Consider the following 23,839-nt stretch of genomic DNA (forward strand, 5'->3'; position numbering starts at 1 on the left):
AATAATGTTACAGTGCACAAGAAAGTGTAGTAAAAAAAACTATACACACAGCTGCACGACTCATTTTTCTATGTCTTGCTTTATTTTCAACATTGAATTATTATTTTGTTGTTGTTTTTTTCAGTAATTATCGATTGTTTTTAAAATTTAAAGTTCTATACAAGCGCTAGATAAATATATGTTTTTTTCAGAATCATGTTTAAGGGTAGCGGGCGATGAAAATTCGTTCGTAATGAAAAGGTAACCCAAATACAAAAAGAACTCTACGGGTTTCAACCGTAAATTCTTGATTCAATCATAAACAAAACGATTAACAGATATGTTTCCAATTAGCGGTAAAGAAAAATGTACACTAGACAATTCTGATGCGTACGCTGCTGTATCTGAACGGTGACGGTGTTTTTTTGTTTAAAGTTTCACAGGTTAGTCTCACAAACTAGCGATGGCGGCATCGTGTTGGAGGTAAAGCAACGCTTCAATTGTAATAAATGTTTAAAAAACGTAAGAAGGAATATTTTAAAAACTAGAATAGGATCGTACAATCGGTTAATGCCTAGCTTCTCAAGCTGCTTGACAATTTCTGCATGCGTGCATGCGCTTACGAAGAATAGTATCCCCTAACTGAATATGAAAATAAACAACAAACGACTATGGATTTGCACGGCGACTATGGCCTCTTTATACTCGCGCCCAGCTCTCGCCGTTCCTTTCTATCGCTCGATCACATACATTCATTTTTATCGCTCTTGATCGTCCTCTTTCCAGTGTCTCTCAGTGTGTCTGGACATGTCCTACGCCGACCATGCAGCCGTCGTTGGCCTGTCTTCAAAATGCTCCAGACCCTTATTCCCATTTGCGGAGCCGCCTTACTTCTTGCTTCCGTTATGTTTCTATGTTTATATGGTTTCTCAAATTGGCAACGGTGCATCTGGATCGTACGATGTTGTTGGTTAACGAATAATGATTAGTTTACATTGTTTTTCCCACTCACGGTCATCAAGGCCAATCCACCGATAAAACAAGGTACGGTGCAATTGAAAAAAAAAACTTTTAACACAAGAAAAACTTAATAGCCCAGACGTGCCTATCGCTGGCGTTAGCAATGTGCAGGCCACATCAACCAGTAATCGGTTATGTGTTCGAACAAACCAATATCTTTTTGGAGAGCCAAGGCGCAAAACCTTCAACGATCATCTCAGTCGCTTTGACGGGGTCACATTTGTTGAACTGAATAAGAGCAAAACAACAATTATTCTTGGCTAGAATATTCGCATTTGAACCAGGTACACGGAAATGCGCCCAATGTCTGCATCCCACTGGATCACGATCGTCTCGAGAGGCCGCTCACAAAATACACATCCAAAACGGCCATCACGCCTTGCATCACGCAGGCACAGCTCGGAAGTGAGTTGTATGTGAATGCTAATTGTTTCGACACATTGCCCTTTCTCAACGGTTCCAAAAACTTCCACATAACTGTCGCATCCTCTATCTTCTGTATGAGTGTTTAAACTTTAATGGTGTGACTGTATGTTTGGGTGGTGCAGTGATTCGACTCGCAAGATTATAAAGGATTCCAAACCGTGATGCTGTTTCCAGAAATCATTTCTTATTTTTGTGTTCATTTCTTCTTATTACAAGATATTTATAATTAGTGTTTGCTTTTTGTATGCTCGATTACTATTTCTTCTTTTTGTAGCGTGACTTTGTTTAGTTTCGCGTTTCCAACCGCGCTGAGGCGTTCCGCATCACGCGGTTTTACCACGAAATACACATTTCTTCACAGTGAGAGCGGTAAGAATTCCCTTCCCAGACATGGCGAGGCGCCCCTTGGTGTGCTTGCTCTGCTGTGCCGTGTTTCGAATATAGAGACAATCTATCCTTTCTGCTAGGCTTTGCTTAGTTGGTTTTTGTTTTTGCTGATCACACATAATAATTTTTACGTTTTATTTTATTTTTTATGCTTTCTGTTTGTGTTGCATTTTCATCCTTCGATCCAAGGCGACAACGAGGCAAGCGGGGTGGGAGACAAAGGGGTCAATGAGCTGAGCGCTGTTTCCCTTACCACACACACACATACACACACACACGAAGGACACGGCAGCATCCATCCACATTCCTATCGATCGGCTTCCGCTTAGAAGACCCAATCCCTTTGCTTCCCTTTTGCTGGCCTCATTCTGCATTCGATTAGGAAACGGATAGATATTGTTGTGTTTGCGTACGCTGCTGCTGCTGTTGGCTTTCTCGCTTCCTCTCCCACGCTCTCTCTCTCGCTTGCTCTTTCTTGCTAAATAATTTATACCACCATTTCGACGACCAAACACTACCTGGGGTCTGGCACGTGGTGCTGTCTCGAGGACACCGACGAGGAAGTATTGGACGCAGCGTTCGCTTGTTTCATTTCGCGCGCTTTGGCAGCATTTCCGCCACCGGACGAGGGAGGCGTTTGGCGTGATGACGTCCTGCGCTCAACGGCCCCTCCACCGCCACCGCCGCCACCTCCAGCACCAGGCTTGGCAGATGGCTGTCCTTTGCCGGGTTTGCCACCGCCAGTGGATCCATGCTGCTGCTGCCCGGCCCGTGCCTGCGAATCGGCACCAAGCTTGAAACTATCACAATTGCCACCACCACCGTCCTCCTTCTCGCCGCCATAGTTGCCGGATTCAGCCGTCGTAGCACCACCAGTACCGCCTCCGTCACCATCCAGTCCTCCCTCCTCGCCACCGTCGTCCACTAGCGGCTGAGACCTCCTTACACTATTGTTAACGGTACTACTAGTATTTCCAACGCCTAAATTCAATGAACTCAACTCATCGGACAATTCTTCGTCGGCGGCGGCGGTGCTGCTGCTCTTATTGAACGATTGAATGTTTGCGATGGTTGATAACATTAAAGCTTGCACAAATTGCGATCTGTAAATTGGTCGGTTGACAAGACAAGCATTAAAGCAACATTTCCCATCAAATACTTTCCCGTCCCAGATCGGATTCGAGACTCCACACGGCGCAACGTACCTGTCAGCTCGATCGCGTTCCAGCTGCGCTTGCTCGGCCTCATCCATTGTGGGTGCCATGAAGCGTGCCATCAAAAACTGCGATTGCTGCTGTTGCTGTTGCTGCTGCTGCTGCGAGCTCGATCCGGTCGCGGGTCCACCGGAACCACCGATCGGGCCGAGGATGTTGCTAACACCGACCAGACCGATCGGTACCGGCATCGACGAGGACGCTGCAGCGATCGGTGCATCGCGCCCACCGGCATTCAGTGTGATGATTGTGTGGTTCGAGTTGGCCTGGCTGCTGCCTATCGCATTGTTGTTGACACCGGTTGCACCGCTCGGGGCGGTGGAGACGACCGTCGGCTGCTGCTGTCGTCTTGGTAGCCGCTCCAACTGTTGACGAGCGGCCTTGACGAAGGACGAAAAGAAAAGCGAAAATAAAAACGAAACGTTTCATCAGGACTAGCTCCATTCAGACGACATTGCGAAACATTTTACGGGCCCTTTTCCCGAGCACGTATGGTAGCGCATGCCGAACTTATTTTTTAATTGGCTTTCGTTTGATTATACAGCACGAACATTCTAACGTTGAGAAATATTACAAACAGTAATGAATAAATGCAATTGCAGCGCAAAGGTTGCAATTTCCCCCGTAATTATTTACAACAAGAAACATCAATGGTACACGGAATGTCGTGAAGGGTTTGTACAATAAATCGAACCGGTTCATGGCGCACAACGAAACGTCTTGGACGACAGTAATGATTTGAAACCTACATTTAAAAGTGTTTGTTTACGCAACCTAGCAACGGAGAAACCCCGGCAAAGTCAACTGGGTGTTTCACTGTTCATCAATAATAAAGTCCTAAATTTAGTGTCAGAAATGCCCTACAAAACACAGAAAATTGGCTCTCGCGTGCCACGTGCCAAAAAGTGAGCTGAGCTGCAATAAATCGATCCAAACATCCACGAGAACCATGTACGAGGCAAGCGTGCACTGAGATTGAAATCACAACCCATAGAATGCATCGCATCGGTTTTACTCGCCGAATTGGTAGTTGAAATTGCTTAAAAGTTTTGCACGCCTTCAGCTAACAAAGTGGCACACAACGGGGACAGGGATAAAGAGACATCAGATAAGATTAAGGACAGCAGAGCGTTACCGTAACCGACACACAGGCGTACACAGCGAGAAACGTGTAGCAAAAGAAGGCCACCTCAAGCGTCAGTGCCCAAGGATGATGCCAAAAGTGCTGCACGATTGTTTCATACATTGACACTGATACACGCGCGCACACTGAGATGATAGTTTTGCTTGATGTACGAAATATGAATAAAGACTGTCGCGGAGGTCGCTATTCTTTTCCGTCAAAAGTGAAACTGTTCCCGGCCATTTGCCATTGACACCGTGATGATGCACAAAACCGAAAGGAATGCAGTTTTGGCTAGCAGTGGCTGCAGTGCACAACGAAAACAAAATCGAAGAAAATACAAACTACCAAAAACGCAATCGGAGGAATCGCTGGAAGGTGCGCACCCGGTCCCACCCCCTCTTGGAGTGCCGTTGTTGCTCTCCTTGCCCGGTTGATAACACTTCCACCACCGGAGTGCTGCATCGGGCGGATACTCTGGGGCGCGCGCTATTACACGATCACCAAACGGGTGAGAGATCCTCGGAACGAGATTCCTTTTTCTGTCCTTTTTCTGCCTGCACTTTTTTCGCGTTTCCTTTGTTTTTCGTTTGGCGAAGATAAACGGATGTTGTTGGAAGCTAGATACTGCGCGATTCTCGCTTCGACGCTGCCAAAGGAAAAGCTATTTTCAACTTCGTCTCCTTTTTATGGTGTTTAAAGATGTGTACTGTGTTGTGTGTATCTGCGTCAGGCCGCATCGATGACCGGAAGAACACCACTGGTCCGCGGATTACACCGATTAGCTAACGAGCGGTAGCTTATTTTTCCAAACTTCAAAAGTACGCGCCTTCCACGACACAGTTCGTCATTCCCTGTGGCGAAGAATGTAGCGATCGCGATCGCGTTTTGCGGGGGAAACGCTTTAGCAAAGCACCCCGAACGTGTCGGGCTGAACGGACGGAAAGTGAAGGACGTACTGGGTGTTCAACAAATCCGCCCTTTCGCACGAAGCCGCGAGTTGCCGCGAAAATCTAAATGCATCGCACACGGGCGGCCCACTACAAACAAACCGAAGCAACCGCGAAGAACCAGCCCTGCCGGACTAGGGGCGCTGATTTTCGGCAGCTCGCCACTGCTTGCCGCTCTCTCTCTAGCTGGTGAATTCGAAAACCACCACCATTACCTGGCGGTCAAATGGCCAGAAAAAATACAAAACCAATTCAACATCTTCGAGAAAAGGTTGTGTAATGTTTCGTGCGCGAATTTACCCAACATTCCGTCCACTTTGCGCATTAGTTTAAATTTAATACCACACCACTACTTGGGGTCACCTGCCTCCCTCTGTGCATGGTGAGAAGTATGCGATGTTCAACACCCCCACATCCCGGCCACCCTTGCCCCGCACCGATCAGCTGGGCAAAGTTTGTTTACCGAAGACGCCAACATATCTCTCTCGCTCTCGCTCAATGCTTGCGAGGGAAATTTACACACAGACACACGCATACATACATGAACACTTACAGTGACTTGCTGCCGTTCGAGCTGAATCTGCATGTGCAGCTGCTGCAGCTGGGAAGGTTGAGGGGCTCCGCCACGCCGAACGTTGGACAGCTGCTGCAACAGTTCCGCGATCGGATCGACCGATTCGCGGCCCGATGGTGACAGTGTCGACAGGCCGCCACCGGATGAGCTGAAGTGCATGTTCGAGCGACGTGAGCGTGGTCCACCGAGCGCTCGACCCGAGTGCGGCATCCGTCGTACTCCCCCATGACGGATCGCTGATGGTTCATCGTAAAGGGTTCCGAAAATGATCTTGAGTTAAGGAAACAAAGAACACGTATCGAGAGCGTCCTTGCAGGACAAGCACCTAGAAGGAAAGCAGAACTAAGGGGGAGGGAAACAAGCCCAAACAGTCGTCATTGGTAAAGGATATCAGAAACGAGATGAGATCGCGGGATCCGCTGCGATGCTCGAGGCTTAGATGGCGGGCAAAGTCATCCGTTACGAAGTTCGGTTCGCCACCGGGCAAGGCGGCGCACACCGGACAGACAACCTCCAGCCCGGTGTCGGTGTGCTCGGCACTGACGTGCTCCAGGAGTGCGGCATCACTCAAACCCATACGCTTGCAGTACGGACAGGTGAAGGACTGGGGCTGGTCGGGTGGCAGCACCTCGCCGCCGTAGTACAGCTCGAAGTCCGACTGCGTAAGTATGCACTGCATCGGGTGGTCGGCCGAGTGGCGAGTGGTCGTGGCGCCCTCCTCGTAGCAGTTCGCACACAGATCGTAGTCATAGCAGATCAGACACTTGTACCGTCTGCCGCGGAAGTTACTTTTCAGGCATGAATCACAGCTAACCCCTGGACATACACAGAGAGAGAAAAGGGGAGAAAGAGGGAAAGACAGAGAAAAAGAGAAAGCAGTGTGTTAAATTGGTAGATAAGTGCAGCGCGCATTAAATTCTTCGCTCTTTTTCCGCAACATCAACACAGTACGTGGGCCTCGCAGCCACGCATCTCACACATGGCAATGGTTGCTGGGTTCTGGGTCGAAGCTCCTTAAAAGAAAGTAATCACGGTAGAAAGGGCAGCACACTAACCACAAACAATGACGTGATCCTGTGTTTACTCTACTGCCCGCCACCGCCACTCGGCCCATTGTGTTCCACCACACAACCACAACGGCGGACACACACGGTCACACGACCGACGGAAGGTGTCTTGTCGCGCGTAAGGTGCGCATGAGAGTCCAAGGAAAAAATCCGCTATATTTAGCACAAAGAATCGCTTCGATTCTCGCTCGAAATCCGTGTGCTCGGCTGCAATCCGACGGGCCGGTGCCCAGAAGCGGAACCGTTCCATCCACCGCCTGAGTACAGATAGCCGGGTGATAGATGCGGGTGGAACGAGATAAATGGGCCGCGGGTCAACCGATGACCGGCGCTGCACGGATCGTACCCCGGAAGGGGTTGCTCAGCTTGAACCCATCCTAAGGAGGCTCCCGTTCGCAACAGAGAAAACGTCGCCATTTCTGTTGGTACAAACAGTCAGCGATGTAAATGACGACTTTGGCCATCCGGTCATAGGCGGGTCAGGGGTCTTGTGCGACAGCAATAACAACAACAACAACCACATCGCAAACATGGACACCAACAATTTTGCGATGCCACTTCGAAACAAATGTGGCGAACACACAAGGATGATCGCGCAATCGGCAAACTGTTGGGCCGGTCTTCCGGCCTCTGGATCCCTACGCTCACTCCAGCATCCCTGCTTTCTGTGTTATGAGAGATTTTTAATTGTTCCTTGCACTATTTGCTTCGTCTCTTCGACGCGTTGGCTTCTTTACCTTCATGGCGACTCATTATTTTTCACTTCCGAAGCCGTCCTCCAAGCACAGGCGGGGCAGTTATGGCGCTGCTCGGTGAAGAAGAAACAGGCCGCACAACAAGCGTTCGCAGCGGACGGAAGGGATCGATGCACACTATATCCGCCGCCACCGCCGCTATCTATCACTCCGATTCTACACTCGACGGTATAGCGAGCACAATGCTCTGTCTCGAAAACTCGCGGCCTACTTGACAGGTATCGATGCGACTCTTTTCCGCCGCGGTTCTGTATGCTGATGCTTTTTGTTGTGGTTCACCGCCGAACGGCTTGTAAGTGGAAATATTTTGCTTCCAAGACTCGGGGCAAAAACCTCACGAGGCCCACCGCCATGCACGGTGTGTACTGGGGCAACTCTGCTAATCCCACCGCCTGTCAAAGAGGAGGGATTATTATCTTCGTGTGCGTGAGTTTTCAGCAGCTGCTGCTGACCGATGGAGGTTGCGCTGACTCGGGCTGGTTGACACAATTTTCACGGCACACGGAAAATCACAGAAACCACTATTGCCCCGTGCTCAACCACTGCGCCCTTTTCCTTGGGCACCCACTAGAGCACATACACACATGCACACACACGCGATGCACGCACGCACGTACGTACCCCACTCACATACACAACCACACGCTCACAGACCGCACACGCACACGACTGACACAAGAAAAGCGATTCACATAATCGCCAGGCCCGAGTTGAAATTTGGGACTTGGCCTCGTAGTTTCGCTTTTCGTTGCGCTTTTGTTTTCCACCGGGACTCGCCGCTACAAACCAGCTCACTGAATTCGCTACATTCGTTTAGCCGTGTGCTTGTCCGGAAAATGGTTCATCAGTTGCAGACACGACGGAGGGCCACACAGCGAAATGGCATAGACAGCTTCGATGGACCGCTGTTCGATATTCCCACTTCGGTTCCCTTTTGCGTGGGATGCAGCGCGACAATCCTGGAATTGGGTTAGAACTTGAGGTTCCGTGCTTGCTTGACCGCGGGTTGGGAAAAGTCGTTGCCACACTTTCAGCAGGGCCCGATTCCGTCGGTCGACCCGATGACTCTCTGCTTTGGGGCTTTTGCTCGCTTCGATTAGTAACGTATCCCACCCATACAAGCGCACTGTTGGCAGGGAATTGCACTCGAATCCGTTCCACTGCTTCGTCGGGCCGTCGGGCGGGTGCGGGGTGCGCGGTTTTGACACTTTCAGCCGTCAGCAGATCATGCAGGGGTACCAACCAAAGCGGGTTTTCAAACACCAGACACGAACAAAAAGCAAGTACTCATTTGTGGATTTTGGTGGTAACTTCAAATTGCGCAATTTGTTCGCTTTGAACGATTAACCATATTAACGATTGCTTGCAATGAAACTAGCCATTGCACAACCTTTTTCACACGGGCTAACCGTGTGCCAAACCGCCATCTGTATCCGAGAAGGTGAACTATCAGCTGTCAACAGCGGGTCTCCGTTGGCTTCGAATGTTTTGATTGTGCCCGTTTGCTCCCAGCGATCCGAACTTACGGCCGGCGATAACTGATTTTAACCCTAACGTAAAATGGGTGTAAAGGATCTGTGGAACCTGCTAACGCCGTACATGGAGCGGAAGCCACTGTTCGAACTGAGTAACAAAGTGGTAGCCATCGATCTTTCCGGATGGGTGTGCGAAAGTTTAAATGTGGTAGACTATTTTGTACACCCTCGATTTTATCTGCGGTAGGTTCGGCTTTCCAAGTTGCGCGCATCATAAGAAACTCCCAACCTTTCGCAGAAATTTATTCTTTCGCACGTGCTATCTGCTGCAAACGGGCATAACCCCCGTGTTCGTTTTGGAGGGCGCAGCACCACCGTTGAAGTATGGTGTGATTGTAAAACGGAATCAGACACAATTTCGAGGCGCACGTCCGAAGAAGGTTAACAACTGCGACAAATCGGGGAGCGTTTCTTCAGCATCACGACCGGCAGACAAGCAGGGCCAACCGTCGGAACAGAAGCGCAACCGATTCCATCAGGTTCTGAAACAATGCGAGGAGCTTCTAAACGCGATGGGGTTGGTTTGCGTGCAAGCCCCAGGCGAAGCGGAAGCCCTCTGTGCGTATTTGAATCACGACGGCCACATCTACGGTGTGATCAGCCAAGACTCAGACTGCTTCGCCTATGGCGCGGTGCGCGTTTTTCGTAACTTTTGTGCCTCACAAACTGGTGGCGGTTCGGTCGATGTGTACGACTTGCAGCGCTTGGATGGTAGCGCCCTGAAGCTGGGCCAAGAAAAAATCATTGCCATGGCCTTGCTCACTGGCTGCGATTACTGCCCGGCAGGGGTTTTGGGGGTGGGCCGCGAAATGGTGGCACGATTTTTATCCTGTTGCCAAAATGATTCCATTTTGGCCAAGATACGATCGTGGCGCCGGACAACCGATCGGTTGACGGAACTGGAGGTGAAGGTAGACGATAAAAATATTTGCAGCGACTGTGGGCACGCGGGAAAGCTGCAGCAGCATCGAAAGTCGGGGTGCCTAGATTGTCAAAGGAGCGCCGGTTGCGATGAGTCTAGATGGAAGCAGCAGCGCGCGAACATCAAAGCGGAACTAGAGATCAAACGGAAAGCACTTAAAGATCCCAATTTTCCGCACGAGCCCATCATAGAGGAGTTTCTAACGAGGCCGTGTGAGCTGCCCACGCTGGATTTATCGTGGAAACAACCCAATCTTGTCAAGTTCACCGTACGTTTTAAAATCACACTCAAATATGGTGGCATTTACATACAATCTTATTCTCACTTCAGCAAAGCATGTCCTCGTACCTGCAGTGGAACGAGCTGTACTGCTTCCAAAAGCTACTCCCGCTGTTCACCCGTTGGCAAATCGATTCCGCGAGTGTCCAGAACCCCAAACGATCCAACGTATTCCTGACACCCGATTACATTAAAAAGAAACGTGCGCCCAAAGGAATCGCAAGCTATGAAATCGTTTGGAAAGATGCTCACGGATTATTTCGCGGGCTGATACCACAGGAACAGATTGACGCTTACTTGGAAGAGGCGGGAAATACCTTGGAAAACCTTTGGAGCACGATCGAGCCCCACGAGTTGGTGCTAATAGCATATCCTGAGCTGCTCGATGCGTTTCTTCTGTCCAAGGTGAAAGGAAAACGCAAAAAGGTGGCCAAACCCTCTCAAACCCAGACCGAAAAAGAAAAACCGAAAAAGAAAGTTACCAGAAAAAAGAAGGACGAAAAGCAGCAGCGCTTGAGCGCTTTTCTGAAAAATCCGGACACAGGATCCAAAGAGCAGGATAAAGCAACGGTCCAGAATGATGAGGAAAACCAAGTGAATTTACTTAACAGATCGCCACCGTATATGGAGGATAATGTTAATTTGAACCTAACGGCCGAACTAGAGGCGATTGCGGAGGACCGCACTGCGAACGATACGTTCAATTCGTCAGATGTAATCGACCGTTTGTGTCGCCCAAACTATTTGCAGCGGGCACTCGTTGAGTACATGGAACTAATCGAAACTGAAAAGAAATCCGCTGCACTGCACGAGCTGCTTTCTCAAAGTTTGGCTCTGCTGCCGACCGACGATGACGAAGACACACCGGTACAGCATCGCATAGTACTGAAGCAGAACATTTTGAATGCTTCCTTAAGCAGTGCACATCCGGAACAAACGTTACCGGTTGCGAGAAAGACGAAAAGAAAAAGCTTTTTCTTCGAGCCAATCCAAGTTCCTCCGGATGGTGGTGATGATGGTTCTATGAACCCTGAAATGGATATGTTCGAGTGTTCGCTTATGCTAAAAGATCAGATCATCATCGACCAGTCTGTCTACGATGGGGAAGGATTGGCCAATCAGACAATTGTTTACGATATAGATTTTTAGTGTTCCATCTTTCCGAACAGTTTTTACCCAGACTCCTTGTCCAATTATAGTTGATGTACATTAAGAAATAATGATATACACTAAAATGAGAAAACTAAACCTCTCTCGGGGTCGTTAATTTAAGTTAGAAGATATCCCAACATTTTATTTAGGATCGTGAGGCAGTTTGAAACCCACCATGTCTGCTGTATCCCGAACGGTTCGTTCGCCTTTGCCGCGATAAACCTCGCTGAGTTCTTTGAGTCTACGTACGCTCTCCAAGTAGCAACGGTATGTGTCGGCCGTAAACTGTAGTTCCTCCTTGGCCCGACAATGCTGCTGTTCCGTGGTTTCGAAGCGTCGGTATTGTTCGGTAATATATTTGGCCGCCATCGAAGCACTTCCATCGCCGGTGCTGATCTGTTTCAATTCAGTTAAAAGGTGCTTTAATGTTTTGCTGCCTACAAGTTTGGTGGCCGTCGCCATCGTTACAGTTTTTCCTTGGTCGAGAGCACAAGCTGCCGGACAAGCTCTTTCGAAATAAGTTCAAGATCGTCCGTATCGTATGCGGGTTCCTCGCTGTTATCCCAAATTCCGGCCGGAAATGTCGCCCCCAATGGTAAGTGATGTAACGAAGTGTCGTTGAAAATGTCGCTGAATCTAAAAGTGTTCTTGAGTGGGACCTCGTCGAAAAAATCTGCCGCCCTCACAATATATCCCGCGCTGGTTTGCAACAATCGGTGAGGATTGTTATTCACAATGCTGGCAAAACTGTTGCTGATGAGTGTGACGTTGCCGAGGCGATCTGACTGCCAATTGCTCCAGAGCACGTTATTGACGATTTGCTTCGGACAGTGCGGTAAATAGAAAAGTGTTCTGCGCTCTGCACAGTACTTGCCTTCTAGATTCTCTTGCAGCACGGTTTCATCGAGTGACAGCAGTGCTTCAATCTCCGAAGGCCCAAAGACCGGATCGAAAAATTGTCCACGAAGGCCGGGTAGAAACTTGTCGCGCAAACAGCGTATAAACGCAAGCTGGTACCTAGCAGTGGAACACTCGGTAAATTTTCCGAGCCCCAGGCAAACGATTCGTTCGATGCTGAGAAGAGCCGGCCCGATAGTCTCCAGGCAGTCAGTAAAAAACTCCGATTGCAGTATCTCGGCTTCGGAGGCGCTAAGTTTTGCACTGTGAAAACCGATTGTTTATGTAATCGAAGTGATCTGTCACGGCAGCAGCATAATCGTATACATACATCACTGTTCTGCAACAAGCCTCTCCACTATCGCTTCCCGTCTGGCGCAGCAAGGTCTTAAGTAGATTATTTTTCGCTTTACGTCGATGTTGTCCTTTTTTCGTTGAAACTAATTTAAACCCGTCCAAGCTTCCTGACCCTTCCGCACTCATACCGCATTGTTTACATTCCGGTAGAAGTATTGGGCGAAAAAACAAGCGAAACGCTCTGACAGTTGATGTTCGCGCCTTGCATTCGCTTCGCATTCAAAGTAACGATCGCTCGGTGCGTCAGTTTTCATCCATCTTTTTGTTGTAACGTTAAATCGCAGAAAACGCACGAATCATGAGTGATTTGGCCAACGTTTACAATCTGCTGCGTACAAAGTACGAAGATAATGCGTTCAGTATGCGCTACCCGCCGACGTACATTCGCGAGTTAACGGAGCGCAACGATAAAATCGTCTTTGCTTTCGTTGAGGTGTGTATCAGCAGCATCATCGAGTGATCCGGAGAGCAATGGCCAGATTTTCTAATTTCTGTTCTCACCGTTTCATCACCAACAGCATAATGCTCCGATCAAGAAAGAACGTGAAATGTCCCTAAGCCCTCCTAAAACCGTCGACCGCAGCATGTCCGATGATCTGGATTTAACGGGGTCACCACTAAAAGATGATGTTATTCTCGATGAGCTTGAAATCACGGAAGATGGTGTGCGCCAACTTAAAAACTGGACTTCCGAGGAAGAAACCCTCGGCCCACTGAGCACAGAGTCGGCGCGCGCATTGTTCCAGTGTTTTATAAATCTTGATTGTCGCGTTGGATCCGGAGAACTGTGGGCCCTCTGTGCGGACAACGACATGGATCGGACGGTCCTGCTGCAGCTCTCTGTGTACCCGGCCGATGCGCGAAACGATCTAAAGTTTGGTCGCGGTGTGGTTCGCTTTGCCGGTCAGCATCCTTGCAGCAGTGTTACGATGGCGCAACTTCGAAGCGTTCATCGACAGCGTGCTGCGGGCATGACACATATGCCGAAAATTTACATCCGCCAGTGGTACAACCTATACCCTCATCTCTCGGTTCGGCTCAGCTGGCACACGCTGCACGAGACCGCTACGTTTACAGCGGAAAGCAAAGCGCAGGTTCGCATCAGCCAACGGCTATCGGTTAATAGCGGCGAGTTTGGCAAATCTACATGCTTGACCGGTTACCTCGTCAGCCAGCTACAACTGTTGTCGCTGCTGAGTGAGAAAATTGTGGACATTCGCGCTAATCGCGTTTCCGGTTATGAACTATATGGCTTGACCACAACGTAAGTATACCGCCTCATGTCGTTGGTCTACTTACGTTTTGAATCATGTCTCCTTGGATTCGTTTCGCTACAGTTCAGAAACACTAGAGTTCGTCAAGGATAAGATCAACAGTATTCTGTGCAAGTTTCAGGCGGTTGAATTGCCGTGCTTTACATTCAGCACCATCGCAAAAATGGTCCAGCAGGTTGGCGAACGTAATCTAACCGACGTGATGGAGCGCCTTTATGATGTGCTAATTTGTAAGCTGATTCACTGTCCTCGCAATGCCCGTTAGTAGGATTACTTATCGTATTTTTTTCTCGTTGTTTTTCCATGCCCCATTTAAGTATGTCTGAATTACGACGATTTGAAAGCATGCATCGACTACATCTTTCAACTGTCTGCTCACGCGAACATTGTGGTAAGGATTGTTTATAGTATAGCAATCGAACCTCCTATTGTGCATATTGTTCTAAGTTTTTTCCTATTTTTAAATATTTGCTTCATGCCATCTCAGAACATACCATCAACCGGCACTCGCTTCGCTCAGCTCATACAAGCGATGATACAAGACCGGCTAGACGTTCCCACTTTGGCCTCATCCGAACCGTACGAACTGCTTCTGGAGGTCGGCTTTTCCAAGCTAATGCATGACTATCAGCTGATATTCGCGGAATGTGGATTCTACGAGCTGGAGTTTGAAACCCTCTTCCACCCGCAATTGACAAACGCTCGCAAATCCCGTTACGCTGCGGACTCCGTCGGTCGGTCGGACAAAAGTTTCGCAGGTCCCGGGGCCGGCCGCACTGGTCTTGGACTGCTGCCACAGCCGGGAGAAATGTTGGGAGTGCGCGAAAAGTCGATCCCGGTGCGCCATTTCGACGAGGACGAAGTGCGCGCCAAGCTAAACCGATTAGCACAGGTGCACCTGCTGATAGAGCATTTGCTGTCTCTCGAAGAATTCGTTAACATTCCATCGATTTATGGACGTGCCTGTGAAGTCTATTTGGCCCAGCTTCCCCTGAGCTACAGTCAGGTATACCACCGGGAAAGCGACCTTCTCGAGTTGGACGTTAACGAAGGGAAGTTAATCAGCCTTACCAAGAATCTACTGCCATGTTCAAGACGCGTTACGATGTCCTCCGCCAATGTGCTACAGAAGCTAGAAACCGTATTTTATCAGAATTCGCAACCGATCTTTCCGGACCGTTTTTTCCCACAGTTTAAGCAGCAAGAAGACACAACAGAAGAGCAGATGTTCTGGTGCCTCGAGTATGATAAAATAGAGCGCCTGTAAGCGTCTTGTAAGATGTGATCGCATTTGAAATATTTTTAAAAATAAAAGCGGCTTTTTAAAATTAAAAATAAGAAGGTGAACTGTTTTGAGCGAGCGAGGGGAGCTATAGTATCGTTCACAGAAGATACTCCGAAACATGAAGTTGGCATTCAAAACAGCTGAAAATGAGCAATGCATTCGCCGTTAGGCTGTACATGCTTTAAATCATTTCTTTGCACTGATAAGAACGTAAGGTCACACTGATAATGCAATCATGCGATAACGAATCAAGTTCCATTGATATTCAACGAGTAATATGTCGTACATGCTGCTGTAATGTACCGCCATTTCTTTCACAACTTAACAACAGTTCATCTACCATGTGTTTTACGTTCTTCTTGTCGTTATTTCTTTATTGGATGTTTTATGGTTCGTGTTTTTTTAAATGTCTGCAAAGAAAAATCAAATTATTTTGTAGATGCTTTTTTCTCCACCTTCCAAGGAGGGTAATGCCTCGCCTTTTCCTGTCTACGAACGGTTCCTGTTTTCTCGCATCAAGATTTTTGCTGTTCTCATGCTGTGGCATTTCCCACATGCAAACACTTGCAAACAAAAACTTGAACAAATATGTTCACACGCGACGGATGCTGACGACGCTTTGGGATCGAGTATTGATTAATTTGCTCCGCACAATGGTAAACGATTGTTGATAATGCTGTTCTGGTGACCTGATTTAGCAGAAGAGCCGTCTCTGAGAAGGAAAGAATTAGGAACCGGCTTTTCGATGGATGCTGCGATACACAGTTCACCTCATTCTTTTTACACAAAACTGCACATACACCGTTATGTCCCTGGCACTACACACAGCATCCGGTTGCACGCCCACTAGCTTTTTCTCCTTAAAATAAATACCTAATAGAGAAATCAGTCCGGTCTTCCTACTAGGGTCGGGTTTTTTGAATGAAAAGCTAAACCAAATTGGGAGACAAGATGCGATAAAACCTCCACACGAATGTAGGCCAAATTCTCTGCGACATCCGTCAATCTCCCTGAGGGTTGGGACCCCATGCAACGCGCGACACGGTAGGCTGCGCACAGCGCGATGCTGATGGGTGGCGCGAGATGTTTAGAACTTTTCCTCCTCCAGGCCGTGCTTGAAGCATAGCAGCACAGGCACGGAATCTCCGTCGATGTCACGGTACTCCAGCATGGCAATCAATCCGTCGCAGTCCATCGATTCACCGGTGAAGAATTGCAGATCCTTGAAGCGACCGAGCAGATCCTTCATTACCTTGTTAATGTTCGTTTTGAACACTTCTACCTCCTCGGGCGATTTTTCCTCAAGCCGAGTGACGAGCCTGGACATGGCAGAAAGGTTTAAAAACAGAGTTTAGTCATGCCATTTAACTTGTGATGCCGAAAGATGCACCACGGCCACGCCAGTAGTGTTTGTAGGCCATCGAAGTGTCCACAACCTCGCTAAGAAAGCTATGTTCGTTCGATAGTGTTGACACACTTTTAACAATATTGCTAATTCAATCACACCAACACTCACTTCTTCATGTAGTCCTTCAGGTAGGTGGTGAACTGCTTTTTGTCGGAGAAGCCAGTCTCCACCAGACGGTGGTTCAGCACAATATCTACACCGCTCTCGGTAGCTGCGTCCGTCCCTTCGTCGGCTTCTTCGGCCGACGGGTTAGCACCATCCAGCTGCACGTCTCCCATGGTGCGGGAAACGTGCTTTCCGTAGACCTCGTACATCACATTGTCGACCAGCTTCACCTTGTAGGTGTCCGAGAACATCTCGTCACCTTGGAAACGGGGGCAGTGGAAAAGAATTAGAAAAAATTAAAACGCTGCACACCACCACACATGCTGAGTCATCAGGCATAGATTCCCGGCCGGTGAAAACTTTGATGACACATCGGTCCCTGTGCTAACGGCAAACCCGTGGGCATTCTCTTTTGTTTACCTCTACGCTGTCGCAGTATACTGCGCGATTGCCGTAAAAAACGAAGAAATCAGTGGGGACTTAATGAACCAACAGAAAAGCTTCACCATTTTCTACAGCCAAATGGAAGGGAAAACTTGTACAGAACGGGCATTTAACACGTACACACAATTCTGTCACTCCGGGAGAGGGTACAGAATACGGCGTATGGAAACGGTTGTTGAACGCATATTAAAATCACTGGCTGCCCAACAAAAAACAACTTTCGGGCGCTGGGAAGGCGTCGGGCAGTTACCGTGAACACTTACCGGTGAAGATATCCTTCCAAATTTTCATTTTGCTGGAAGATGGAGAAAACTACAAAAACTACGGTGTTTCCACCTGAGGATCTAGCCGGAAAAAGAACGACTGTCGCACCAGTACGGCCCAGGGCTGCCAACTGCGAAGTGTCGAAGTTCAAATGTCGACTGACGTTCGCCGACGATTTCGCCGGTTGCTAGGGGAGTTTTCGCCCACAAAGTACGTTATATTTGGTCGGCTCCGCTCAATGGCTTTGAATATGCGATCGTCCTACAATTGAACCATGTAGCAATTCACATTAGTTTCTATTTAATGGCTTACTTAAACTTCGACACTTCGCTTACCGAAGTTGTAAGTTGTTTCCGACGACGGCCTTCTTGCTTACGGTGGCTGTGCGAACGTGTCCCTGATCGGTACTGTCATTCCTGACCCGCGGTGTAAGTTTTGGCCACACGTACAAAACAACTCCCAGAACTGAGGGAATTTGCTATCGCCTGTTAATTTACACATTTTAATTTTATACAAACGATATTAGGGGAAAGCACCCACGAGCGAGCGTGTTTCGAGCTATTCGAGCTCTTCACATCACAGCACTCAAAGACTTAACAAACAAGCCTTAACCCATCCTGATAAATACTCACCCCCGTGAAGCACGACGCAGGAAGGATCTGTTTACGGAAACGCACAACAACAACGCACGATAGTGCGTGAGTTTTGTCCCATCAACAACATCTCGGCAAATGTCCACCGATCAATAAGAAAGCGTTGGATTGCGAAAATGAACACCGCGGATGCGCTCCTTGCAGCCGAACAATCTTCTTGCACAGGAACCGGAAGTTTAGGAACCGAATGGCAGCCGATTACCTTAACGTTGGTAGAATATCCTAAAGGTATCTTTAACGAACACCTCATTGTATGTTTTTAAACACCTCATTCGGTATGTTTCCCCTTGCTACGGTTTCTTTTGCAGGTGACTTTATAGGAAAACTGCTCGCATGGATTAGCCTGGCTCCGCTCGGTATTGGGGCCGGCTTCGTAGCGCTTATACTTTTCCGACGAGACCTGCACACGATAGTGTTCTTCGTCGGTACGCTGGTGAACGAGTGCATCAACATGCTGCTGAAGCACTGGATCAAGGAACCGCGACCCGTTTCGAGGGCACAAATTTGGACCGAATACGGCATGCCTTCCTCTCACTCGCAGTTCATGTGCTTTTTCTCCACCTACGTGTTACTATTTATCTTTATAAGGTAATTATTGGCTTGCTTTCGATCTGTAGAGACGGTCTTCGTATCAAGGAATCCGGTCTCTTTCTCTTTTTCCCTCGCAGACTGCATCACATGAACAATAGTAGCAGTGCGCGGATCGAACGAATCGTTCGGGTGCTGATGCTGGTTATTTGCTGGGCAGCATCATTTCTCGTGTGCTTCGGTCGAGTGTATCTGCTGTACCACACGGTGCGGCAAGTGCTGATCGGTGCCATCGTCGGTGCGGTGGTCGGCGCACTGTGGTTCCTGCTGACGCACTGCATACTCACGCCCTACTTCCCCATGGTCGTAACGTGGCGCATTGCGGAGCTGTTTCTGCTGCGGGACACGACCCTTATCCCGAACGTGTTGTGGTTCGAATACACCGCAACCCGACAGGAAGCTCGGGCACGGTCCCGCAAGCTGGTGAGCATGAAATCTCAGTGACGGTTCTGGTCACCCTGGCGGCGTTACTCGTACGGAAAATAGCACCAAAACAACGCAAGCTTGCTACGTTTTTTTGGTCGCTCGCAAACCAAGCCGAAACAGTAAAATTTAGCCGCACTGGGGACTTAACACGCAACACGCGTATCGTTTGTTGATAAGACGCAGGAGAAACTGCTGAAGATCTGTACGCACTCACCGATTTGATGCGTAACTTTTGCTGAAGAAACCGAACTACATTGCTAAGATGTAGATATCCTCATTTCCTCGTAAACACGGAAAATGAATTTAAAATTCATCCAACACGCGATCGACGTACGCCCACTCGGATGCGGGGCAGTAAGGGACGGAGCATTGACCTTTTGTGCGTGGACACAATAAGCCCAGTGGTGTGCAAACTAGGCAGCAGCATGATAAGGTTGACTTGTAGATAATGTAAGTCAATCCGCGAAAGTCAGAGAGGCACTAGCGAACCTCCTCGGAAGTGATTCAACTTCGTCGCACTCCGCAAAAGGATCTTCACGTCGGTATGAATGAGACTTCCGTGTTCCCATTCCCTGCACCAGCCCTAGATCTTCTTGTTGCGACGAGCACGTGCACGTGCACCAACCAGTAAACATATAATGTGATCATACACCGTTTGGAAGTAATTAACAAGTCTAGGATCGATGAGGACAAAACAAAAGTAATAATAATAACGAAGCAAAACGAATGACACATGTGATGGAATTTTTTCCATTCTTTCTAACACTGTGAACGGAAAAATAAACCGAAATTGATGCGAAACTAACCCTTCGACTCGTTCGGGCTCGTTCTTTATTCGGTACGATAACTAATAGAATAAATACCAAAAATACATGTCGAGCGTCTAAAATGTGGCCCAAACAAGTGTCGATAATGGGACGATGCGATGATATCTCAATGGAACAATCGACTTCCGCTTCTGTTCCAAACGCACGATCGTTCAGCTTCGGCACTATCACCAAGTGAGTTTACTCGGCAAACGGATCCAATTTGCTATCATATTCCTCGTCATCGAACGGATTGGAGGCCGCCGCTGCGGGACGCACCACCGCTTGTCTCGGTGGCGGTGTGTCTTCACCGAACGGATTTTTGGTATTGTCGTACTGAACTGCGTCCTTCGACGCAGTTCGTTCCGGTTCATCCTCCTCGAACGGATTTTTGATCGCTGCAGTTCGATTATTAACACTCGGAGTCGTACGGGTTCTTTGGATTCGTACATCTGGTTCATGCAGTTGGCGTGGTCGACGCAGTTCCTGTTGTGCCACCCGAAAGCGCGTTTCACTTTCCTGCGTCTCCTGCCGCAATTGACGCGAACGACCTTCCTCTTGCCGAAGTCTCGCTTCCGCTCCGGCCCCGTATGTCGCTGCGAACGGAATCAGCTGAGCCGCTGGGACGGTTGCTTTCGGTGCAACCGCGGTGCTAACGGTTTCACTCGGTCGGTCAATCGCGGAAGTCGTCGCTATCTGAAATCAAAGGTCATTAAATCATTGTATAATTGTTGATAATTGTTTACTATTCGATGGTTCATTTCCTGCCTACCTCTTGCGTTTGCTGATCGCTTTCTTCAATGACTACGAGCTTGTTGAACAGACCACGGCCGAAATATTCGGCAACAACCGAGAACGGTTCCGCCGAGCGTTCGAGTATGTCGTGAAATTGTTTATGCTGATCACGAGCTTCGCTCTGCACACGTAGCGCCTCGATCAGCTGCATGTTGTTTTTATTGCACACCGGACAGTCACGTTCCGTTTCGGAGTACCCACGGATGCAGCTACAAAATAGATATAATTAAATTTTTATGATTACTCTGAACCTTCCATTGATCGTAAATGATTCGAAAATTCCAAGGACCACCAGGAAACACGCACTCTTGATGGTAGGAATGTTTGCAGAGGAAAAATAGGGCCGGCATCAGCAACGGTTGCTTGCAGGCATCACAGGTCGTGTTTTGAAACTCTACGTTGCCCTCCTGCAGGTGCTTGATGTGGCGCTTGATTGAGGTCGACTCTTCGCTGTACGTTCGCGCCAGCTCCTCTTCGTTTCGGATGGTATCCTGCTCCTTCTGAAACACCTGCATAAAGTATTCTTTGACGGATGCGAACGTGGGCCCATTCTCGACCGCCAAGCAGTCTAACACCTGCAGCGGTGCCTGCAATCGTTTCTGAGCTGTGGAACAGTCAACGACGGAGGGAGAGGAATCAGTGAAGGTACGTCCATCGAGAGCATGGGCAAAGTAGTAGAACCACACTTACAAATCACTTGCAGCACTTGGGTGAAGACATGTGGTGGGGCTTTGCCATCCTTTTTGAGCCCATTCAAAGCTAACAGCCAAAGCGAACCATCGTTTTGGCCAAGCCGGCGGCAGCATGCCAACAGGTTGTCGTACTCCTGGTGCCGTAGATAGTGCCGCACGATCAGATGGTAGAGTTTATCTTCTTCGTACAGATGCATCACGCCCGGCCAGAAATCGTTCATGCGGCACTGGGCGAGCGCTAGATTTCGATCGTACCGATCGGAGCAGTATTTTAGGAGATCGAGTAGTTTCTCCTCAACGCCTGGTACCACCCGCCAACAGTACAAGTAGTGCTCGATGAGCGTACTGTACACGCACTGACTGCTCGACGGTACGAAGCGAATGAGGTGCTCCAGAAAGTCAATCAACTGTTCGGGATCGGTGAACAGGTGGATGAAATCTTCCGGATTACCACGTGTTGTCTCGGGCGGCGTGTAGAGATCACCATCGAGCAAATTTAAATCGGCTAGCAAATCGCCGGCCACCATCATCGCCGCAGCGCCCGATTCTTCGTTTGAAGACTCGCCCATCACGAGCTCGGTACACAGTTTCTTCAACAGTAGGATCGTTCTCGTGGGACAGTTGGCCATCAGAAGCGAACCATACTTCTTCAAGATGCCCTTCGCGTCACGGTTCGCCAACGTTTCGATGTAACTCAGAGCCTCCTCGTACTGTTGCGTGTCCTCCGTCAGTATGCTCAAGTAGGCGTCGTGTTTTTGATGTGCTTTGGCCAGCTGCAATGCTTCGTCGACGTACGACGCATCGCGGCACACTTTGATAGCAACATCGACATCGAACAGGTTGGATTTTTGATCGTTTTTCAGAAACTCCTTCAGCTGGGCAGTACGATCGAGTCGGGTGAAGCAATTTAGCAGCAACGTCGTGTGATCTGCCGTTGCCTGGCCCTGCTCGTGCATTGTTTGCAAATAGTCGGTCAGAAAGTGTATGTGCCGCGCATCCAGAAAGCGTTGTATTACGTACGACGGTTCGAGGTAGCCGATCGTTTTGGCGTACTGCTCGACTGCCCGCCCAAAGTCACCCTTTCCGTAAAGGTGATCACCGTACTGTTTGAAGATGCCCGCCAGTCCTTCCGCATCATACTGGTTGCATTTGGCAATGCGCACTGCAATATCGTAGAGGTTTTTCTTAAACAGCACGTTCAGCTTGCTCTGTAGATCCTTCTCGTCGAGGTGGAAGACTTCTTTGCCCTCCGTCAGTATGTAGCACGTACCGAACTCGGTCAGCACGGCTGCCACCTCTTCGATGGGGCACGTAAAGACAATGAATTTGTTCTGAATATCGATCACGGTTAGATTGTAGCCGCCGGGACTGCGAGGATTACGCATGACGACGACCAGATGAGACCGGTACCAGTGCAGCAAAGTTTTCTGGCCCTCGAGCGCATAGCACGGGCCCCGACCATCGGAAGTGTAGCAGTAGACGGCGTCTTCCAACCCCACCATAAAGTGGCCCTCGTTGTGGCCAGTTTGCAGCGCACAGCAACCAACCGGCTTCTTCATCGTGCTCAGTATGACACGGACTTCCTTATCGCGGCTGTGCAGGTTGTACAGATACACACCGGAATTCGAGCAGACAAACATTTGCGTGTGCTTGTGGCCGTGCTTGAACGCGATGCCGACAATATCGCTTGTGCCCGCCGTTAGCTGTTTGAGGGTTTTCGACCGATCGCGACTGACGTCCCCGCGGTACAGCGAAATGCTGCCCTGTGCAAACCCAATCGCCATGAACTGGCCACCTTCGGAGACGGCGAGTGCAGTCGGCACGGAAACCATGGTACGCACCGTACGCAAACATTGCGCTCCGGTCGTCGCCGAAAGCTTGCAAAGGTTCCACACTTTGAAGGACGGCCCGTTGATGTCTTCGCCCACCGTTACGAGCAGATTGTTTTGCTTGGAGATGTCGCACAGCAGGATCGATCCTTCGTGGCCCTTGAAGCTGATCACTTCCCATGTACGGCTGAAGGTGTGGATGGTTCCGTTAGAGTCGCACACCACGATAAGTGTGCTTCCATTCGCGGTGGCCGTTATTTTTGCCCCCTGCAGCGCTTCGGACACCTTCTCCTTATCGACTCCCTTGCGGAGGTCGAAAAAATTAAACTTACGCCACTGCCGGATGAAGAAGAATGGGGCAAAATCAATTGACTGTTTGTGTGTTTACAGCAACCATGGACACTACGCTTCTTACCTCAAATATAGCCATTCGAATTTGTGTCGCCTATCGCGATTGCTGTTCTGTAAGGGCGTATTCTCGCAATATTGTTGTACGCGATTCATCTACCAGCAGAGCGAATGTTTTGATGAGCAATTTTCTATCGGCATTCACCATCATAACGTCACGATGACAAATGAATGTCAATTGGTTCCAACGGTGAAATATTTCATGATTCCTTTTGATGTCGATTG

General features: G+C 49.0%; 8 protein-coding genes across 9 annotated transcripts; 3 read left to right on the forward strand and 5 right to left on the reverse strand.

Moving 5' to 3' along the window:
* Positions 1–1,396: 1,396 nt before the first annotated feature.
* LOC131206877 (E3 ubiquitin-protein ligase KCMF1) lies at positions 1,397–8,610 on the reverse strand. Of its 2 annotated transcripts, none has more exons than XM_058199466.1 (6): positions 8,524–8,610; positions 7,478–8,454; positions 6,065–6,489; positions 5,653–5,922; positions 3,018–3,406; positions 1,397–2,915 (listed from the first exon to the last, which is right to left on the reverse strand). In XM_058199466.1, the coding sequence occupies exons 2-6, from the start codon at positions 7,491–7,493 to the stop codon at positions 2,327–2,329; spliced, it is 1,689 nt and encodes a 562-aa protein (XP_058055449.1). In that variant the 5' UTR covers positions 7,494–8,454; positions 8,524–8,610; the 3' UTR covers positions 1,397–2,326. The 2 variants fall into 2 exon arrangements, with proteins under 2 accessions (XP_058055449.1, XP_058055448.1); XM_058199465.1 differs by having other exon boundaries at positions 7,478–7,887; positions 7,948–8,600.
* A 445-nt stretch (positions 8,611–9,055) lies between these two features.
* On the forward strand, positions 9,056–11,380 carry LOC131211005 (flap endonuclease GEN). The gene is made up of 3 exons (XM_058204340.1): positions 9,056–9,213; positions 9,269–10,220; positions 10,283–11,380. Exons 1-3 carry the CDS (start codon positions 9,056–9,058, stop codon positions 11,378–11,380), a joined length of 2,208 nt encoding a protein of 735 aa, XP_058060323.1.
* Positions 11,381–11,504: 124 nt separating this feature from the next.
* LOC131210034 (protein FMC1 homolog) lies at positions 11,505–11,845 on the reverse strand. Its single transcript, XM_058203220.1, has one exon. The coding sequence runs from the start codon at positions 11,843–11,845 to the stop codon at positions 11,525–11,527; it is 321 nt and encodes a 106-aa protein (XP_058059203.1). The 3' UTR covers positions 11,505–11,524.
* A 2-nt stretch (positions 11,846–11,847) lies between these two features.
* LOC131212249 (SRR1-like protein) lies at positions 11,848–12,770 on the reverse strand. Its single transcript, XM_058206042.1, has 2 exons — positions 12,766–12,770; positions 11,848–12,544 (listed from the first exon to the last, which is right to left on the reverse strand). Exons 1-2 carry the CDS (start codon positions 12,768–12,770, stop codon positions 11,848–11,850), a joined length of 702 nt encoding a protein of 233 aa, XP_058062025.1.
* A 165-nt stretch (positions 12,771–12,935) lies between these two features.
* On the forward strand, positions 12,936–15,178 carry LOC131210271 (protein zwilch). Its single transcript, XM_058203494.1, has 5 exons — positions 12,936–13,070; positions 13,156–13,901; positions 13,975–14,141; positions 14,229–14,302; positions 14,399–15,178. The coding sequence occupies exons 1-5, from the start codon at positions 12,936–12,938 to the stop codon at positions 15,176–15,178; spliced, it is 1,902 nt and encodes a 633-aa protein (XP_058059477.1).
* Positions 15,179–15,533: 355 nt separating this feature from the next.
* Positions 15,534–17,545, reverse strand: LOC131212453 (translationally-controlled tumor protein homolog). Its single transcript, XM_058206321.1, has 3 exons — positions 17,417–17,545; positions 16,713–16,968; positions 15,534–16,515 (listed from the first exon to the last, which is right to left on the reverse strand). Exons 1-3 carry the CDS (start codon positions 17,442–17,444, stop codon positions 16,284–16,286), a joined length of 516 nt encoding a protein of 171 aa, XP_058062304.1. The 5' UTR covers positions 17,445–17,545; the 3' UTR covers positions 15,534–16,283.
* A 328-nt stretch (positions 17,546–17,873) lies between these two features.
* LOC131208550 (dolichyldiphosphatase 1-like) lies at positions 17,874–19,927 on the forward strand. Its single transcript, XM_058201339.1, has 3 exons — positions 17,874–18,298; positions 18,379–18,658; positions 18,739–19,927. The coding sequence occupies exons 1-3, from the start codon at positions 18,187–18,189 to the stop codon at positions 19,100–19,102; spliced, it is 756 nt and encodes a 251-aa protein (XP_058057322.1). The 5' UTR covers positions 17,874–18,186; the 3' UTR covers positions 19,103–19,927.
* On the reverse strand, positions 19,912–23,636 carry LOC131208549 (vacuolar protein sorting-associated protein 11 homolog). Its single transcript, XM_058201338.1, has 5 exons — positions 23,622–23,636; positions 21,376–23,542; positions 20,992–21,289; positions 20,663–20,894; positions 19,912–20,586 (listed from the first exon to the last, which is right to left on the reverse strand). Exons 1-5 carry the CDS (start codon positions 23,634–23,636, stop codon positions 20,092–20,094), a joined length of 3,207 nt encoding a protein of 1,068 aa, XP_058057321.1. The 3' UTR covers positions 19,912–20,091.
* Positions 23,637–23,839: the final 203 nt, after the last annotated feature.

Source organism: Anopheles bellator, chromosome 2, assembly GCF_943735745.2.
Source record: "Anopheles bellator chromosome 2, idAnoBellAS_SP24_06.2, whole genome shotgun sequence".
NCBI lineage: Eukaryota > Metazoa > Arthropoda > Insecta > Diptera > Culicidae > Anopheles > Anopheles bellator.

Coding starts and splice junctions, on each gene's coding strand:
- LOC131206877 (XM_058199466.1), bottom strand. Junction 3,407..5,652: donor TCGAACGGCAGCAAGTCACT/GTAAGTGTTCAT, acceptor TCCTTCGTCAAG/GCCGCTCGTCAACAGTTGGA. Junction 2,916..3,017: donor GAACGCGATCGAGCTGACAG/GTACGTTGCGCC, acceptor ACCAATTTACAG/ATCGCAATTTGTGCAAGCTT.
- LOC131211005 (XM_058204340.1), top strand. CDS start 9,056: ATGGGTGTAAAGGATCTGTGGAACCTGCTAACGCCGTACATGGAGCGG. Junction 9,214..9,268: donor CACCCTCGATTTTATCTGCG/GTAGGTTCGGCT, acceptor AACCTTTCGCAG/AAATTTATTCTTTCGCACGT. Junction 10,221..10,282: donor CCAATCTTGTCAAGTTCACC/GTACGTTTTAAA, acceptor TTCTCACTTCAG/CAAAGCATGTCCTCGTACCT.
- LOC131210034 (XM_058203220.1), bottom strand. CDS start 11,845: ATGGCGACGGCCACCAAACTTGTAGGCAGCAAAACATTAAAGCACCTT.
- LOC131210271 (XM_058203494.1), top strand. CDS start 12,936: ATGAGTGATTTGGCCAACGTTTACAATCTGCTGCGTACAAAGTACGAA. Junction 13,902..13,974: donor CTATATGGCTTGACCACAAC/GTAAGTATACCG, acceptor GTTTCGCTACAG/TTCAGAAACACTAGAGTTCG. Junction 14,303..14,398: donor CTGCTCACGCGAACATTGTG/GTAAGGATTGTT, acceptor ATGCCATCTCAG/AACATACCATCAACCGGCAC.
- LOC131212453 (XM_058206321.1), bottom strand. CDS start 17,444: ATGAAAATTTGGAAGGATATCTTCACCG. Junction 16,969..17,416: donor TTGGAAGGATATCTTCACCG/GTAAGTGTTCAC, acceptor CCCGTTTCCAAG/GTGACGAGATGTTCTCGGAC. Junction 16,516..16,712: donor CTGAAGGACTACATGAAGAA/GTGAGTGTTGGT, acceptor TGCCATGTCCAG/GCTCGTCACTCGGCTTGAGG.
- LOC131208550 (XM_058201339.1), top strand. CDS start 18,187: ATGAACACCGCGGATGCGCTCCTTGCAGCCGAACAATCTTCTTGCACA. Junction 18,299..18,378: donor GTTGGTAGAATATCCTAAAG/GTATCTTTAACG, acceptor TTTCTTTTGCAG/GTGACTTTATAGGAAAACTG. Junction 18,659..18,738: donor TTACTATTTATCTTTATAAG/GTAATTATTGGC, acceptor TTTCCCTCGCAG/ACTGCATCACATGAACAATA.
- LOC131208549 (XM_058201338.1), bottom strand. Junction 21,290..21,375: donor CCAAGTGCTGCAAGTGATTT/GTAAGTGTGGTT, acceptor ACTGTTCCACAG/CTCAGAAACGATTGCAGGCA. Junction 20,587..20,662: donor GCGATCAGCAAACGCAAGAG/GTAGGCAGGAAA, acceptor CTTTGATTTCAG/ATAGCGACGACTTCCGCGAT.